This window comes from Mobula hypostoma, chromosome 5 (genome assembly GCF_963921235.1).
Source record: "Mobula hypostoma chromosome 5, sMobHyp1.1, whole genome shotgun sequence".
NCBI classification, from domain to species: Eukaryota; Metazoa; Chordata; class Chondrichthyes; order Myliobatiformes; family Myliobatidae; genus Mobula; species Mobula hypostoma.
The window spans coordinates 161,533,971-161,549,428 of record NC_086101.1 but is presented as its reverse complement, the minus strand read 5'-3'; the positions used below and the strand labels follow the sequence as shown (position 1 = coordinate 161,549,428).

The following is a 15,458-nucleotide window of genomic DNA, read 5'->3' as shown; positions in this document are numbered from 1 at the left end:
GGACTGGACATCCATGGTGAAAATGAAGCAGTCAGATCTTTGTCCAGGTTTCAGCAGTTTCATCTCTTGCCTCTCTCAGTAATCTGGAATAGATCCCATCAGATCCTGGGGTCTCAGCCACCCTTAACACCCTTCAAAAGACCCAGCATCTCCTTAATATCAACATGTCAAGAACACCATCCTCCCCCTCCCTGATCTCATTAACCCCCAGATTCTTCTCCTTAGTGAAAAGTCAAGGTGAAGTATTCATTTCATACCTTGCCCACTTCCACTGGCTCCAGGTAAAATTCCCTCTTTTGTCCTTGAGTGATCCTTAGCTGCCCTCTTGTTTTTAACACACATATAAAATGCCCTGGGATTCTCCTAAATCTTACTCACCAAAGGACATTCCCTTTTAGTCTTTTTGATTTCCTATTTAATTTATTTCAAGCTTCCTTTATATTCCTTAAGGACCCTGTCTGATTTCAGCTTCCTAAGCTTTACATATGCTTTCTTTTCCTTTTTGAATAATGTAACAACATTTCGCATCATCCATCACCCTGAACCTTGTCATCCCTGTCTCTGAACTTCCCTTTGCAACAGGATTCTTGACTTTCTTGTTGGTGCACCACAGACAGTATAGATTAACCTTACTTCAAGCGTGCATGCTTAGTCCACTGCTCTACTCGCTACACTCATGACTGTGTGGTAAGGCACAGCTCAAACACCATCTATAAACTCGATGATGACTACTGTTGTTGGGAAAATCTCAGATGGTGACAAGGAGACTTACAGGAGTCAACAAGATTGACTGGTCAAGTGAACTCAATGTCATTAAGACTAAGGAATTAATTGTAGCCTTCAGGAAGGGGAAGTAAGGAGAACACACACTAATCCTCATTAAGGAGTCAGTGGTGTGAAAAGGACAGCGGTTTGGAATTCCTGGGCATAAACATTTCAGAGGATCAATCCTGGGCCTACCATATTGATGCAATCATGACTAAGGCATACCAGCAGCTATTCTTCATTAAAAGTTTGAGGTAACTTGGTATGTCACCAAAGACTAGCACGTTTCTATAAATGTACTGTGGAGGACTTTCTGACTGGAGGTACCAATGCACAGGATTGTAAGAGGCTTTAGAAGGTTGTAGTGCTAGTCAACTTCATCATGGGCACAAGCTTCCCCAACATTGAGGACATCTTCTGAAGGCAGTGCCTCAAAAAAGCAGCATCCACCATTAATGACCCTCACCATCTGGGACATGCACTCTTGTCATTTCTACCATCAGGGAGAAAGTAGAGGAGCCTGAAGAGCCACGCTCATTGTTTTAGAACAGCTTATTCCCCTCTGCCATTTCTGAATGGTCCATGATCACTGCTGTTCCTCTTTTACACTATTTATTATTCATTCATTTGATTATAATTTATAGTAATTTGTTATGCTAGCACTGTGCTGCTGCCACAAAATGACAAATTTTGTGACTTGCGTCAGTGACAATAGACCTGATTCTGATTCTTTGCAGGAACATATGTATTGGTGCCAAGTTCTAACCAGTTGACCTTTAAATGAATCTGACAAATTATGTGTACCCAAAACAGTTGATCCCAGTCTACTTTCCCTCAACCAGGGGTTCCCAGTCTTTTTTATAGATAGATAGATAGATATACTTTATTAATCCCGAGGGAAATTTGGTTTCATTACAGCCGCACCAACCAAGAATAGAGCGTAAATATAGCAATAAAAAAACCACCAACAATCAAACAACAAAATGCAAACTATGCCAGATGGAAAATAAGTCCAGGACCAGTCTATTGGCTCAGGGTGTCTGACCCTCCACGGGAGGAGCTGCACGTTCGATGGCCACAGGCAGGAATGACCTCCCGTGCCGCCAAGTGTTGTATCACGGTGGAATGTGGCTGAAGTCCAACAGTAAAAAGTTCAATATCCAGTCTGCAAACACGTTCCTCGATCGTAATATGCCCTGGATTGCACCATCTGTTGTTAACCAGATCAGTAAGCACCCAAATCCTTTACGCTTACCGCTCTCAGTGCACTTCCGGTCAGCCGGAACAGTATCACCCACCGGACTCCTCTTCTCCATAAGTCTCTGTTGTCTCGACCATAGGCCAATACCATTAAGCAAGAGATCCATGGACTCCAGGTTGGGAAACTCTTCTCTAGACCCTGCCTAATAATGTTGTAATTTATCTTCCCACAATTTAGAACTTTCTCCCGAAGTCCAATCTGATTCTTACCCATGACTATCTGAAAACTTGTGAAGTTATGGACACTGTTCCCAAAATGCTCCCCACTGAAACTCTGATCACCCTGCTAGTCTTATTTCCCAACACAAGGTCCAGTATGGCCTCTTCCCTGTTTGGACTTGACATATTTTTTCATGACACTATCCCATCTAAGTCTCTGGCACTAACAATAGAAGATAAAATGCTAAAGGTGTAATGGTGGGTTATACAAGAGGTGTCTGCTTTCCACAATGGAACTAAAATCAGCGAGTCATCAATTTGCAATATGGTTCCACAGGTCAATAAAAATGCCAAGGGTTTTTCTCTTGTATTATGTCAATGCCAATCAGCCATTACTTCAAAGCATAGAAATAGGCCACTTGGCTCATTTCTGTACTGTTACTACCATTTTACTAGTATATACCTTCTATCGCATGGCATTTCAGGTGATTCTTCAGTGCTCCAATTGTCCCACTACTGCTCTTCTTACCAAAAGTTATGTGTTATTAGCATTAAATCACTAATATCTAGTTACTGAAGTTTTTTGAGCTTGATATATAATGACATATGTACATTATCTGTTATGGGGTTGGGGTTAATTAAGTTTAATTCATAAAGAGAAATAGAAGTAACAATTACTAAGTAATAATGTAACAATAGTGAATGGAATTTAAGTATGAGCAACTTTAGATTTTTCTGCCAATTGTCAATAACTATATGCCATAGTGATAAGTGCTAGAAAAATTATTACTAACTGTTTATTTTACAGGGTCTCTCCAGGTTCATTCAGACAGGGCACACTACAGAAACAAGTAACTGCACTAGCCTCTCGACAGAGGAGATTTCTAAATCTGTTACAGAAGCAGAAAACATTAGATCAGAAATTGCAAGAATACAAACTAAAACAGCAGCAGTTGCAGCAAAATAATTCAGTAATTCTAAATAATAGTTCAACATGCACTACTGAGAGCAGAATCAGGACAGATACACTCTGTAAAGAAGTGCAGCTTTCGAATCAGTGTAAAGGATTCAGTGCTACTTGTACTACTGAAGGTACTGGACAAATATCCATTACCTGTCCTCAAAACTCAGAATGCACACAAGAACATAATTTTCTCAGTCAAGGAGAGATAGATATCTCTGCTAATCAGGAGACAAATAGAACCTCTGCTATTGAGGAAAATGGTATGGAATGTAGCATTGGAAGTGTTGCTACAATTAATCTTGATATTACAAGTAGGAATAACAATGTAAGTACAGTAAGTTCTTCTATACCTGACTCAAGTCACAGAGAGTCTAGTTCTTTAGAGTTGCACTCTCTAGAAACATCTTATCTTCAGGCTGAAACATTAAATTCAAGCCAAGCTGATGATGTGGATTCAACACCTTTCTGTAGCTCTAGCCAGAATATTCCTTTGAAAGCATCACAATCAATCAATAATCCAGAAAATAATTTGGAAAGTAATTGTGGAAATGTGCTGCCAAATACAGAAAAGTCTATAGACACAAGCACAGTGCAAGTGACTTGTAACACGCAAAACTGCTTGTTTGTATTACCTGCCTCTCAACCTACAGAAAAGTTGATGCCAATGAATTCAATGCAAAGTCAAACTATTGGCCAGCTCAAAATATTGAAATCCAACAATCAGTTTAATATCATGCCCAACAGCTCTCAGTATGGTAGGAATCAACAGCAGATCTCACAGCTCAACACTGGTGAGTCAGGTGTGAAAGACCAAAATATTAAAAAGATAAATGCTGTTCAACGAGACTACCAGTACACATCGGAGTTAAATGCTTGCAACAATGAAGATAGCAGCCTGGTGAATGCTTCTAGTTTCTCTGGGAAGCAGCATAATTCAAAATTTCTACCAGTGGATGGTGGAACTGGACAAAGAAGACTACTAAACTTAATAGATCTAATCAAACAAGGATTGATTCAGCCAGGAGAAGACACACTTGATCTCAAACTACAGGTGAACCATCAAAAAGAATCATTATCACAGAAATGTTTTCAGTATAATGGGCATTTTCCTTAGTTTATTTTCCTAATTACTGGAATGATATGATTTATTAATTGGAAAAATTCCAATTGGCTTACGCAAAATGCCTGATATGTATCTGTACACAAGGGTCATAATGGATCTATGCTCCCGTGCATTCTTTTCATGTACCCATTGCAATGCAGAGAAGGCCATTTAACCCGTGAACTCCTTGCCAGTTCCACTCAGGGGGATCCATTTAGTCCAATTGCCCTTTGTTTTATTCCCCAGTAGTGCTGTAATTTACTCTGTCCCATGAACCTCCCAATCTCCCCTATTAAGACATTTGACACCACTTCATGAAGAGGCAATTTACAGTAGAGTCTTAGACCACTGACATCACAGAAACATATCCATGCCACACTGTATTCTGCTTAGTCCCATCAACTCGCACCTGGACCATAGTCGTCCTATCCGTGTATTTATCCAAATACTCTGAAATGCTGCAGTTGAACTTGCATCCATCACTTCCACAGATAGATTGTTTCATAAGAATTTCATTATTCATTCTTTGAGTGACGAATTTCCCCCCTCAAGTTCTCCTTAAACATTTCACCTTTCATCCTCAGACCACATCTCTCTCTGTGTAAATATAGGCCAAATAACCTATCTGCACTTTTCTAGTATGTAGGAGGAAGGAGTATATGCAAACTCAGCACCCAAAGTCAGAATTGAACCTGGGTTCCTGGAGCTGTGAGGTAGCAACAATAACTGCTGTACTAACAAGCCTAGAGAAGCAAATAAAATGGGATTCAGAGATCAGTAAATCAGTTCTATAATATAATTTTTTGCATAAAATATTATTAAATAACTAAATACTTTTTATTGTCAGTCACTTTCCCATCCTAAATTTAAGCATGTTATAGCATTATTTTCTGCCATACATCCTGAAACTAACAATTCAGCAAGTGAGATCAATATAAGTTGCTTCAATTGATCCTAAAACTGATAGAATCTTGGCAAAACTGAACACAGCCTGAGTAGGATGAGGAAAAAGGCTCTCTACCCTGTCCCCAAGACAGCTCAAATTAGAATATAAATGATCAGCATTATTTGGAAACAAACATAAAAAATTCTGAAGCTGCTGGAAATCTGGAGGAACACACACAAAATATTGCTGGAACTCAGCAGGTCTGTCTGCTTCTGTGGAGAGGAATAAACAGTTTCAGGTTGAGACCTTTCATCAAGACTGGAAAGGAAGGGGAAAGAAGCCGGAATAAGAATATGGGGGAGGGGGAGGAGTAGAAGCTGTCAGGTGATGGCTGAAACCAAGTGATGGGTAAGGCAGGTGGGTGGGGAGGAGTATGAAGCAAGAAGCTGAGAGGTGATAAGAGGTAAGGGGCTGAAGAAGAAGGAATCAAAGAGGACAGAGAATCAAGGCAGAAAGGGAAGGAGGAGGGGCACCAGAGAGAGATGATGGGCAGGTGAGGAGAAGAGAAGGGTTAAAATAAGAACCAGAATGGAGAATGAAAGACAAAGGGGAGGGGGAGAAATTACTGGAAGTTATGGGTCAATATTCATGCCATCAGGTTGGAGGTGTTGCTCCTCCAACTTGAGGGTGGCCACATTGTGACCATAAAGGAGACCATGGACCAAGAATTCAGAATGGGAATGGGAAGTAGATTTAAAATGGGTGGCTACTGGCATAAAACTATTTCAGAGTCCCTTTTGTGAAAATTCTTGTGCTATCTGAGTTTACTCTACTACTTTCACATCTGAGTCCTTCATTTGAGGTTACACATTGCCTGTGTTCTGAGAGATACAAATCATTCTGCCCATAGTCATTATGAACACATTTTTTTCTTGCCAGATATTTTAAATATATGGTGCAACCCCTATTTACCAGCTAAATTAAACTGTTTCTTTGTATTTGGTTTATCAAAACCTCTCATAATGTTTGTTAACTGTTAAATGTCGATTTAATTTATGTTCATAAAGAAAAAATATATTTACACATTTTTTGTTATACTGTATGTTTTAGAATATGTGTCTCATGAGCCTCTTTGCTATGACAGGAATGTTAGCGAAAGAAGGCATTTGAAATCGCAGTTAAGAGGAGAGTAGCCTTCAAGGACACAGCCACTTAACTGGATTGACAGTAGATTAGGAGAGTCGGAGATTGGAAGAGAGAAGTGAAGGGTAGTGAAAGAAAGATGGGAAAGAAAAGGGAGGATTGTGTGATGTTTATGGCAGAAGGGGAAAGAGATGGCTTGATATATGCAAGAGAGGCAGCTGCTGAGAAATGAGAGGAGTGAGGGCCTGTGAGAACAGGAGAAGAAAGACTGGTTCAGGAAGAACTGCGAGAATAAGAAACATTTTCTCTGTTTATGTACATTATGTTCCTTTTTATTTTATTATCAGATTTAATTCTTCTTATAACACCAATTTATTATTTTAGATACACACATTGCCATATCTTAAGTAGTTAAGTGTTTTTGAACAAACTTCCTGAGCTCCAGAATACCTACAGATTTTTTTTACATTGAAACTTACAGAACATGGTAGTTCAAATTAGGAGTTTTTACTTAATATAGAACTTTTTTTTCCAAAATATAACCTCTTCCTAAATCAAGCAACACCTGAAAATCAAAGCCTGATGTAAGATTCGTTAAGATTTAGCGTACTTTGCTTCTTTTTATAATCAAGGCCCTATTTACAAAATCAAGACGCGGAGGCTGTATTTAAAGTGCTGGATGTGGGATGTGTGGATACATATAGACTGCTTGGCAGATAACAAATAAGAAATGTAAGAAAGGCTGCACAAAATATCATGGCCCAGTATTCGTTGATGAAGAACCACCAATCACAGTAGATGTTTGGATTCTTCAATGTACTGGACTTTGGATCTGTCAAGCCAAGTTTCCTGGTAGGGAGGTTTCTGGATCAGTTGTTGAGATGCTGCATGGCACCTCATATGACAAAATCAGAACATTTGGTTGGTCACATTCTAAATAACTAAGAAAGTCTTTGACAGGCTGTAAAGCCATAGCCTCAACTTTTCTGTCTATTGAGGTTTGTCAGTCTTTTAGAACCCTTGAATGTCCTTGACATTCAGAAACATCCAAAATCTGTGAAGGTTAAAATAGTGCTTAGAATTTAAAGGTGAATAAAAATAATGAGAAATTACGCATTTAATTGACAAATTAGCTGAGTAGAATCTATCAGGAAGTTCTGAACTTTCATGTTTGAAAGTACATGGACAGAAGCCCAGAACTTACTTAGAATATCTGTCCATAACGGTCATCCTGATATCTTTACATAGCAAATGAAAATGAAGGTATTTTCAATGTTTAGAACTATCTAATTGATTTGAAGCAATAAATCATGTTTTTAGCTTATTGTTTTTCAGGGTGGAGTTTCAAAATAAATTTATGGTAACGACATGGCTTTTTTTTGTAGTTGAGAATCAAACTGCAATCTGGGACCTTCAAAAGATATATATTAATATGGCCTTGAAAAGAGGGGAGTCTGGGCTGTGCTGGGGAGGACGGATTTCTCAGGACCCAATTTTAATAAATGTGGTTGATAGACATACCCATTATCAGACATTGATAAAAATAGCCCAACATCAGTCTTTGTGTAGCTAGCTACTGGTTTAGTGTTAATTAAACTTGTGTGGAGAAATGAAAACTGTTCATGATCTTATTGGAAAAATCTTATTGACATAATTTTATTGGTGTCAGATTGAATTACTGACCCCACAGAAGACCCAACTTCACAACACAGTTGCTTCAGTTTGTCTTGGCATGTTCAGAGATTTCTGAATATTCATCCAAGCTGCTCTGCTCTTGAAGCCTCCTTAATTGTTGTCCCTCCCTCATGCTGGATGTTTACCATCCACCGGTCTATGTTTTCCTAATGTCCTTTACCATCCTTCCCACCACTTACAACATTGCTGGTGTATATTAATCACATTTCTCTAGTTGCTGATTCCCACTGCCAAGTCCAGCTCGTCATGTACGTAAAAAACAGTCATTCTAATACCTTGAGACTCCCTGAAAAATGGTAGTCAGAAAAACACCAGTTTATCTTTCTTCAGAAGAGCGAAATACATTTCATATGCATTATTTGGCTACCTTTATGCATTTTTATATAAGCACTATGTATATTCTACATTTATGAGCAGTAAATTTATGGTATATCAGAAAATATATATTTGCCTCCAATAGAAATGGCAGATAATGAGTTAGCATTGGTTTCTTGCCCTTAGGGAGTTTGTCATAAAGCTGAACTGCAAGCTTCTGGTATGATTAGAGGTAAAGATGGAACAATATACCGTAGTCCTGTGCATTGGATCAAAGAACTTCTGGGAGACAAAATACCAGTCAGCCGGAAATTTGCATGGAACAAGGTACTGGTTTAGTGACAATAAAAAAAAAGTAACTGCAGTCATTTACTGAGCTACATTTACAGTACATGTCCTCATGACTGGAAATGCTCCAAGCTTCTACTGCTCTTTGTATTTGATGTGTTTTCTAACTTCACTGCGAAATGAAATGCATCTAATCTTTAGAGTTTGATCTGCCAGTCTTAGACTCCTCAGTAAATGTAAATAGTTTATCTATCTATTCTTAGCTCTTCAAATTTCAGAGAATGAAATCCTGTTTAGTGCAGCCTTTGATCTTAATCTAACTCTTGGCATCCAACTATGATTCTGATAACTGGCAAACAAATAATATTAGAGGTATGATCTAACCAAGGCTTTTTATAACTGCAGTACAACTTTTATTTCCTTTTGATGAAATCTTATGGATATAAAGGATGGGATTTTATTAACCATTTTGATTAGTTTGTGTACATGACCATTGTATTTTACTGATATATATGTTTGGAAATTAAAAATGTGTTTATAAGGATGCAATACATCATATCAGGCTATTTGGCCTAACCTACTTGAGTCATATTTCCTCATTTAGTGTTAGTGTCCTCAAGGGAGACAGAGGAAATGATCTGAGTGTGTGCTCAAAGTTTCCTAGAAGAAATGCAACACTTTTACTGATCCCTGGGAATCTCTGTCCATGACTGCTCAAATTGGACAATAACACTCTGTCAGTATTTTTCAGAACTCTTCTCCACTGAATATATTGATCATATAGAAAGTATTGCTTAATTTAAATGATTAAATAGGATCATAAAACATAGGCAAGTGTTAAGCCATTTGGCCCATCATCGAATCTGCTCTGACATTTCATCATTGCTGATCCATTTCTCTCTCCTGCCTTCTCCCTGTAATCTTTTGTGCCTTGACTGATCAAGAACCTATCAACATCCGCCTTACATACACCCAATGACCTGGCCTCCACAGCCACCTCTGGCGACAAATTCCACAGATTCACTACCCTCTGGCTGAAGAAATTCCTCCTCATCACCGTTCTAAATAGACATCCCTCTATTCTGAGACTGTGCCCTCTGGTCCTTGTCCCTCATTATAGGCAACATCCTTTCTACATCCACTCTAACTAGGCCTTTCAACATTGGATAGGTTTCAATGAAATCCCCCTTCCATTTCTAAATTCCAGCGAGTAAAGGCCCAGAGCCATCAATTGCTCCTCATACCATAAGCTTTTCATTCCTGTAATCTTTCTCGTGAATTTCCTCTGAATCCTCTCCAGTGTCAGCACATCCTTTCTTAAATAAGGGGCCCAAAACTGCTCACAATATGGCAAGAGGGCATCAGCAACCAATGCGACTAACGGCAACATCCTGCAGACAACTCAGGGAACTACTACTTCTTCTTTTAAATATACTTCCACCACAAATCTTTGTGCGATTGGAGCCTGTAATTTACACCTTAATGATATGGTTTTGGGCTGAATGAGCCATATAGTGCTTTTGCTGTTTCTGAGGGAATTTGGTGTGGTTGAGAGTGAGGTTGAGAACGGAGACTGCGGCCTAACAACGGAATGCAAACCCATGTTAGGCTCCATTACTTGGTGATCTTACCAAGCAAGATTTATATCGAGGATGAGATCAGAAGGCTAGTGGATATTCAGCGCCATATCCCTGGGTTTCACTGGTCTCCCTCACCCTTTCGTTCACTGCTGATGGAGGAAGGTGCAGGAGTCCTAGGTGTTGGGCAAGGTTAGATCAGTGTGGCTCAAGGAATGGCCTCTGTTTTAGAGGATGCTGAAGTTCTTGTTAAACGTGTTTCTGGTTCTGGTTATTTTTTAAATTACTATTTTGTGCAATTTTGATTGGGGCACTTTGACACAGGCTGACTCTGTAGCCTGCAGTCGATGAACAACACAGCGCTAAATAAAACTGAACTGAACTAAACTGAACATTCCTAGATGGTTTCAAGGACTCTGCAGTTTGATGTTTAATATTCTGTATGTTATTCATTCATTTTTTGATGTTTGTGCAATTTGTCTTTTTTTTGCAGTTTGGGCGTTTGATGTTTTCTTTGAATGGGTTCCATGGTGTTTCTTTGTTTTGTGGCAGCCTGTGGGAAAACAAATCTCAGGGTTGTATACTGCATGCATATTTTTATAGTAAATGTACTTTGAATTTCTGATGTAAGACTGCACCAATGCCTCAGCATTACATCCTTGCTTTTATATTCCAGTCCTCTTGAAATGAATGCTAACATTGCATTTGCCTTCCTCACTACTGACTCAACCTGCAAATTAACCTTTAGGCCAGGGTGAGGACTCCCTTTGCACCTCAGATGTTTGAATTTTTCCCCGTTTAGAAAAATAGTCTATGCTTTTATTCTTTCTTGACACTGTACTCCATTTTTCATTTCTTTGCCCATTCTCCTAATATGTTTAAGTCCTTCTGCAGCCTCCCTGCTTCCTCAACACTGCCTTCCCCTCCACATATCTTTGTATCATCCACAAACTTGGCCACAAAGCCATGAATTCCGTTATTGTTATCATTGACATACAACAGGGGTCTCCAACCTTTTTTGCACCACGGACCGGTTTAATATTGACAACATTCTTGCGGACCAGCCGACCCGGGGGTGGGGGGGGGGCGCGGGGGGTGTTAATCATGACCGGAATATAGGTGATAAGTCATTTATAAGTGGCTAATACACTCAATTTCATTTCTAAAGGGGTTTATCTAACGAATTTAATATTAAACACACAGCACATATTTTCCTCGCATGAATATAATGATAAGTCAATTATAACAGTGGTCCCAAACCTCTGGGCCGCGGACGGATACACTGCCGCAAAGAATGCAACGGTACAGCGGTGGCCGGAATGCACCTGGCACGTCTTTAAGAAAAAAGCCGAAATAAACAAGCTAATTGATTACGTGCCGGCGGCACCTAATTAATTAGCTTGTTTATTTTGGCTTTTTCTCTTAAAGATGTGCTGGGTACGTTCTGGCTACCGCTGTACCACTGCATTCTTCGCAGCCCGGAGGCTGGGGACAACTGGATTATAAGTTACTTATAAGTCAATAGCATCATAACATTTTAAGTAATGTTTGGATATTAAACACACAGTGCATATTATCCTCGTATGAACATATAAAATCACTGCAACACACCAGTATGGCTGAATCAGTGGGAGCCCTGGGCTTGTTTCCCTGCAACAAGACGGTCCCATCGAGGGGTGATGGGAGACAGCGATACTCGAAGGGGGTTCCTTATGTCCAGTCTATTCCGCAATTTAGTTTTCATTGCATTCATCGCAGAAAACTTCACTTCACAGCGATATGATGTTGGAAATGGAAGCAACGTTTTCAGTGTGCTTTTTTGGCTATCTCAGGATATTCAGCCTTGACTTTGATCCAGAATGCCGGCAGAGATGTTATGTCAAACAAACTTTTCAGCTGACCGTCATTTGCAAGCTCAAGGAGTTGATCTTTTTCCCGTGCTGACATGGATGGTTCACTGGGGACATTCACAAATGGGTCACAGACTCATTCCTTTGCACGTCTTGGGTCATTTGTGTCTTGGGTCATTTTCTTCTCCCCTAATAGTACCTTTCCAGCAGCATTTTCCAGTGGTCCAATATCTATTCTCGCCTCTTTTACTCGTTATATATTTGAAAAATGTTTGGTATTCTTTTTGATATTGTTCACTAGCTTAGCTTCATATTTCATCTTTCCCCCTCCCTTGTATTTTGCTTGCCTTCTGTTGGTTTTTATAAGTTTCCTAATCCTCTAATTTCCCACTTACTTTTGCTTTATCATATGCCCTCTCATTTGCTTTTACGTTGGCTTTGACCAAGTTCTCAGCCACACATTCATCTGCCAAATCATCCTACTTTTACCCTCACTGGCTGATAAATAATATTCTCACCACTAAAGTTTATGAAAAGATAAATGCTGCTGATGTGATGTAGATAGCATCTTTCATATGAGCATTTAACTTTAATATAAAATAGTCTAACCAAATGCTCCGCTATTGCTGAGAATAGAAGCACTTTCATTTCAAAGTGCTGCATTGTACTAATACGTTTGCCTTTTAGGTTATGTACAAAGGGAAAGAACTTTTGAAATACAGCTCCATGATTACAACATCTACCACTCCAGAGATTCAGTCTATTTCAGAACCTATCATATTAACAGATAAGACATCTTCCTTAACTAAACAACAGAAAATGTGTACAGGTTTGTTAATATGACTGGTACATCAGCCAGTAACTATTATTCTGTACATGTTATTTTAGTTTATCTTTAAGTTATTAAACTCCAACTAAACTGTTTTATACAAAAGTTGTGTGTGTTCCTCCCTTCTATCCTGAAAGGTGAGTCTGGGCTTCCAGTTAGCTATCACTTTAATTCTCCATCCCACTCCTGTTCTCACCTTTCTATGGTCAGAGGCCTACACCATTTGACAAGGCCCACTGTAAATTCGTCTTCAAAATAAGCACAAAATGAAGTAAGGAATAAGAACAAAAGTAGACTATATGGGTCCCTCAAGACAGCTGTACCATTCAACAAAATTATGGCTGATCTTTGCCTCAAACACTATCTTCCTTCTCTGTCCCCTGATTCCTTTAACAACCAGAAATCTATCAGTCTTCATTTCAACTGATATAAGTGACTGGAAATCCACAGACCTCTAGCTTAGAGAATTCCACAAAGTCATTCTCTGAATGAAGTAAATTCTTCCCATTTCAGTCCTACTTCTTATTTTTAGACTGATGGCACATTACAAACATTGGAACTCGCAACAAGTTCAATTTTACAGATAAACAGCTTTTAATGTTCAGAGCATCTGCCTGAAATAGGCATTGGAGACCACAGCCCTATGGTTTGCAAGTCCTTAGCATATCTGACAATATGGTCTTCAATGCTGTGTTACCATGCTATTACCATTTGAGGGAGTAGCTAAATAGAACATATATTTAGCACTGTTTATTAATCATTTGCCAACTTATTTATCAAATAATTCTGCATTTTATCAATCAGTGGAGTGTATCTTAACTGGTTGCATCACAGCCCGGTTTGGAAACACCAAGGCCCAGGAACGGAACAGGTTAAAGAAAATGGTGGATACAGCCTAGCCCATCACATGCAAAGCCCTCCCACTGCTGAGTACTTGTAAGTGGAGTGCTGCCACAAGAAAGCAGCATCCATCATCATAGACCCCCACCATCCAGGCCATATTCCCTTTCACTACTACCATTGAGTACAGAAGCCTAAGTCCTACACCACCAGCTACAATGATCAGACCCTGAACCAGCATGGATAACTTCAATCACAACTACTCAGAACCTACTCTACAACCTATAGACTCTCTTTCAAGGACACTTTCATGCTCTTAGTATTGTTTTTATTTGCATAGTTTGTATTCTTTTACATATATGTTGCTTGTCAGTGTTTGTTTATGTATAGTTCTTTGTAACATGCCTTATAAATGCCTGTAAAAATGAATATCAATGTGGTTTATAGTAACGTATGTGTACTTTGATATTAAATTTACTTTGAGTGTTGAACTTTAGTCTGCTTGTACAGCCATACACTTTTGTGCAACGTGTAATTTGTTTTTTTTAATATACCTAGTTACAGGTACCTTTTCACAGATTCAGAAAAAGAGATCCAGCTGCAGCTTCTTGCAGCTTCATGAGATTCTACTTGTAAGAGATGAGGAATTCCTGCCATGTCACATAATGAATCAGCATTGGAAATTCTACGCAGAGTCTGATGAGTGGAATTTCTAAGCTTACTCTTAAGACAAAAAAAATAACCACAGCAGTAAAGCTGAAACAAAATCACCATTTTGCTAAAATTGTGTTTAATTAATTACCAAATGACAGTTAGAGAAAAAATGTTTCTCAGCATTTTCAGTATTCTTTCATTGTTGACTTCTCTAGCATTAACTATAGCTGAAATCGATATTTTGGGTTAAAAACTTGTGAGATTTGCCCAAGTTTTGTGAAATTATTGTCTAAAATTATTCTATTTTTTATACTCATTAAATTCTGTGAAAAGTAAAAAATTGCCATTGTTGGTGAAAGCTGTAAAAATACTACTGTATAAAAATGTACTATATAAAGTATGATAAAAAAAGGCTATAAAAGTTGAGAGCATTCTCTGGATAAACGCTGGCATCTTAGCTTTAAGTTAAAGGTTATCAGTTAAACTGAAAGTGTTTGATTTTGTTTCTCAAATGTCTATTGAGCAGTCTCAATACGAAAGATTTCATAATAGGACGTGGTGCTAACTTTACTGTATTGTATTTCACCTTAAGAATTTTCCATTCAGACTTTCTAATTTGCTTAAAGAGATTTGGTTATTTCATACTTCTGTTAAAATTATTGAATTGTTGTTATTTCACTACAGTATGTGTTGGAAGAATAAATCAGATGTTGAATGATTTGTGAAGAAATTGTGGAACTTCACCCTTTTATTTCCTATTTTCCATGATCATACTTACATTGAAGGGCAAAGTGCATTGTGGTTTTTTAGGTGGTAACTATATTAAAGTCATTATTGTTTAGTACAGAAGCACTATGTAGAAGAATATCTGACTTAAGATATATTTTAACAACAATAAGTAAAATTAACAACAGCAACACACATCAAAGTTGCTGGTGAACGCAGCAGGCCAGGCAGCATCTCTAGAAAGAGGTACAGTCGACGTTTCAGGCCGAGACCCTTCGACTGCACCTCTTCCTAGAGATGCTGCCTGGCCTGCTGCATTCACCAGCAACTTTGATGTGTGTTGCTTGAATTTCCAGCATCTGCAGAATTCCTGTTGTTAACAACAGCAATATGATTTTATATGGT

At 38.6% G+C, this 15,458-nt stretch overlaps 1 protein-coding gene across 1 annotated transcript in view; it reads left to right on the top strand.

Moving 5' to 3' along the window:
• LOC134347352 (ankyrin repeat domain-containing protein 31-like) overlaps positions 1 to 13,732 on the top strand; it is a 68,633-nt gene extending 54,901 nt beyond the window's left edge. The window contains exons 9-12 of the mRNA XM_063049744.1: positions 2,993 to 4,199; positions 8,476 to 8,616; positions 12,692 to 12,833; positions 13,638 to 13,732. Of these exons, the coding sequence (XP_062905814.1) occupies positions 2,993 to 4,199; positions 8,476 to 8,616; positions 12,692 to 12,833; positions 13,638 to 13,732 (1,585 nt within the window). The remainder of the gene's footprint in view (positions 1 to 2,992; positions 4,200 to 8,475; positions 8,617 to 12,691; positions 12,834 to 13,637) is intronic.
• The last annotated feature ends 1,726 nt before the right edge of the window (positions 13,733 to 15,458 follow it).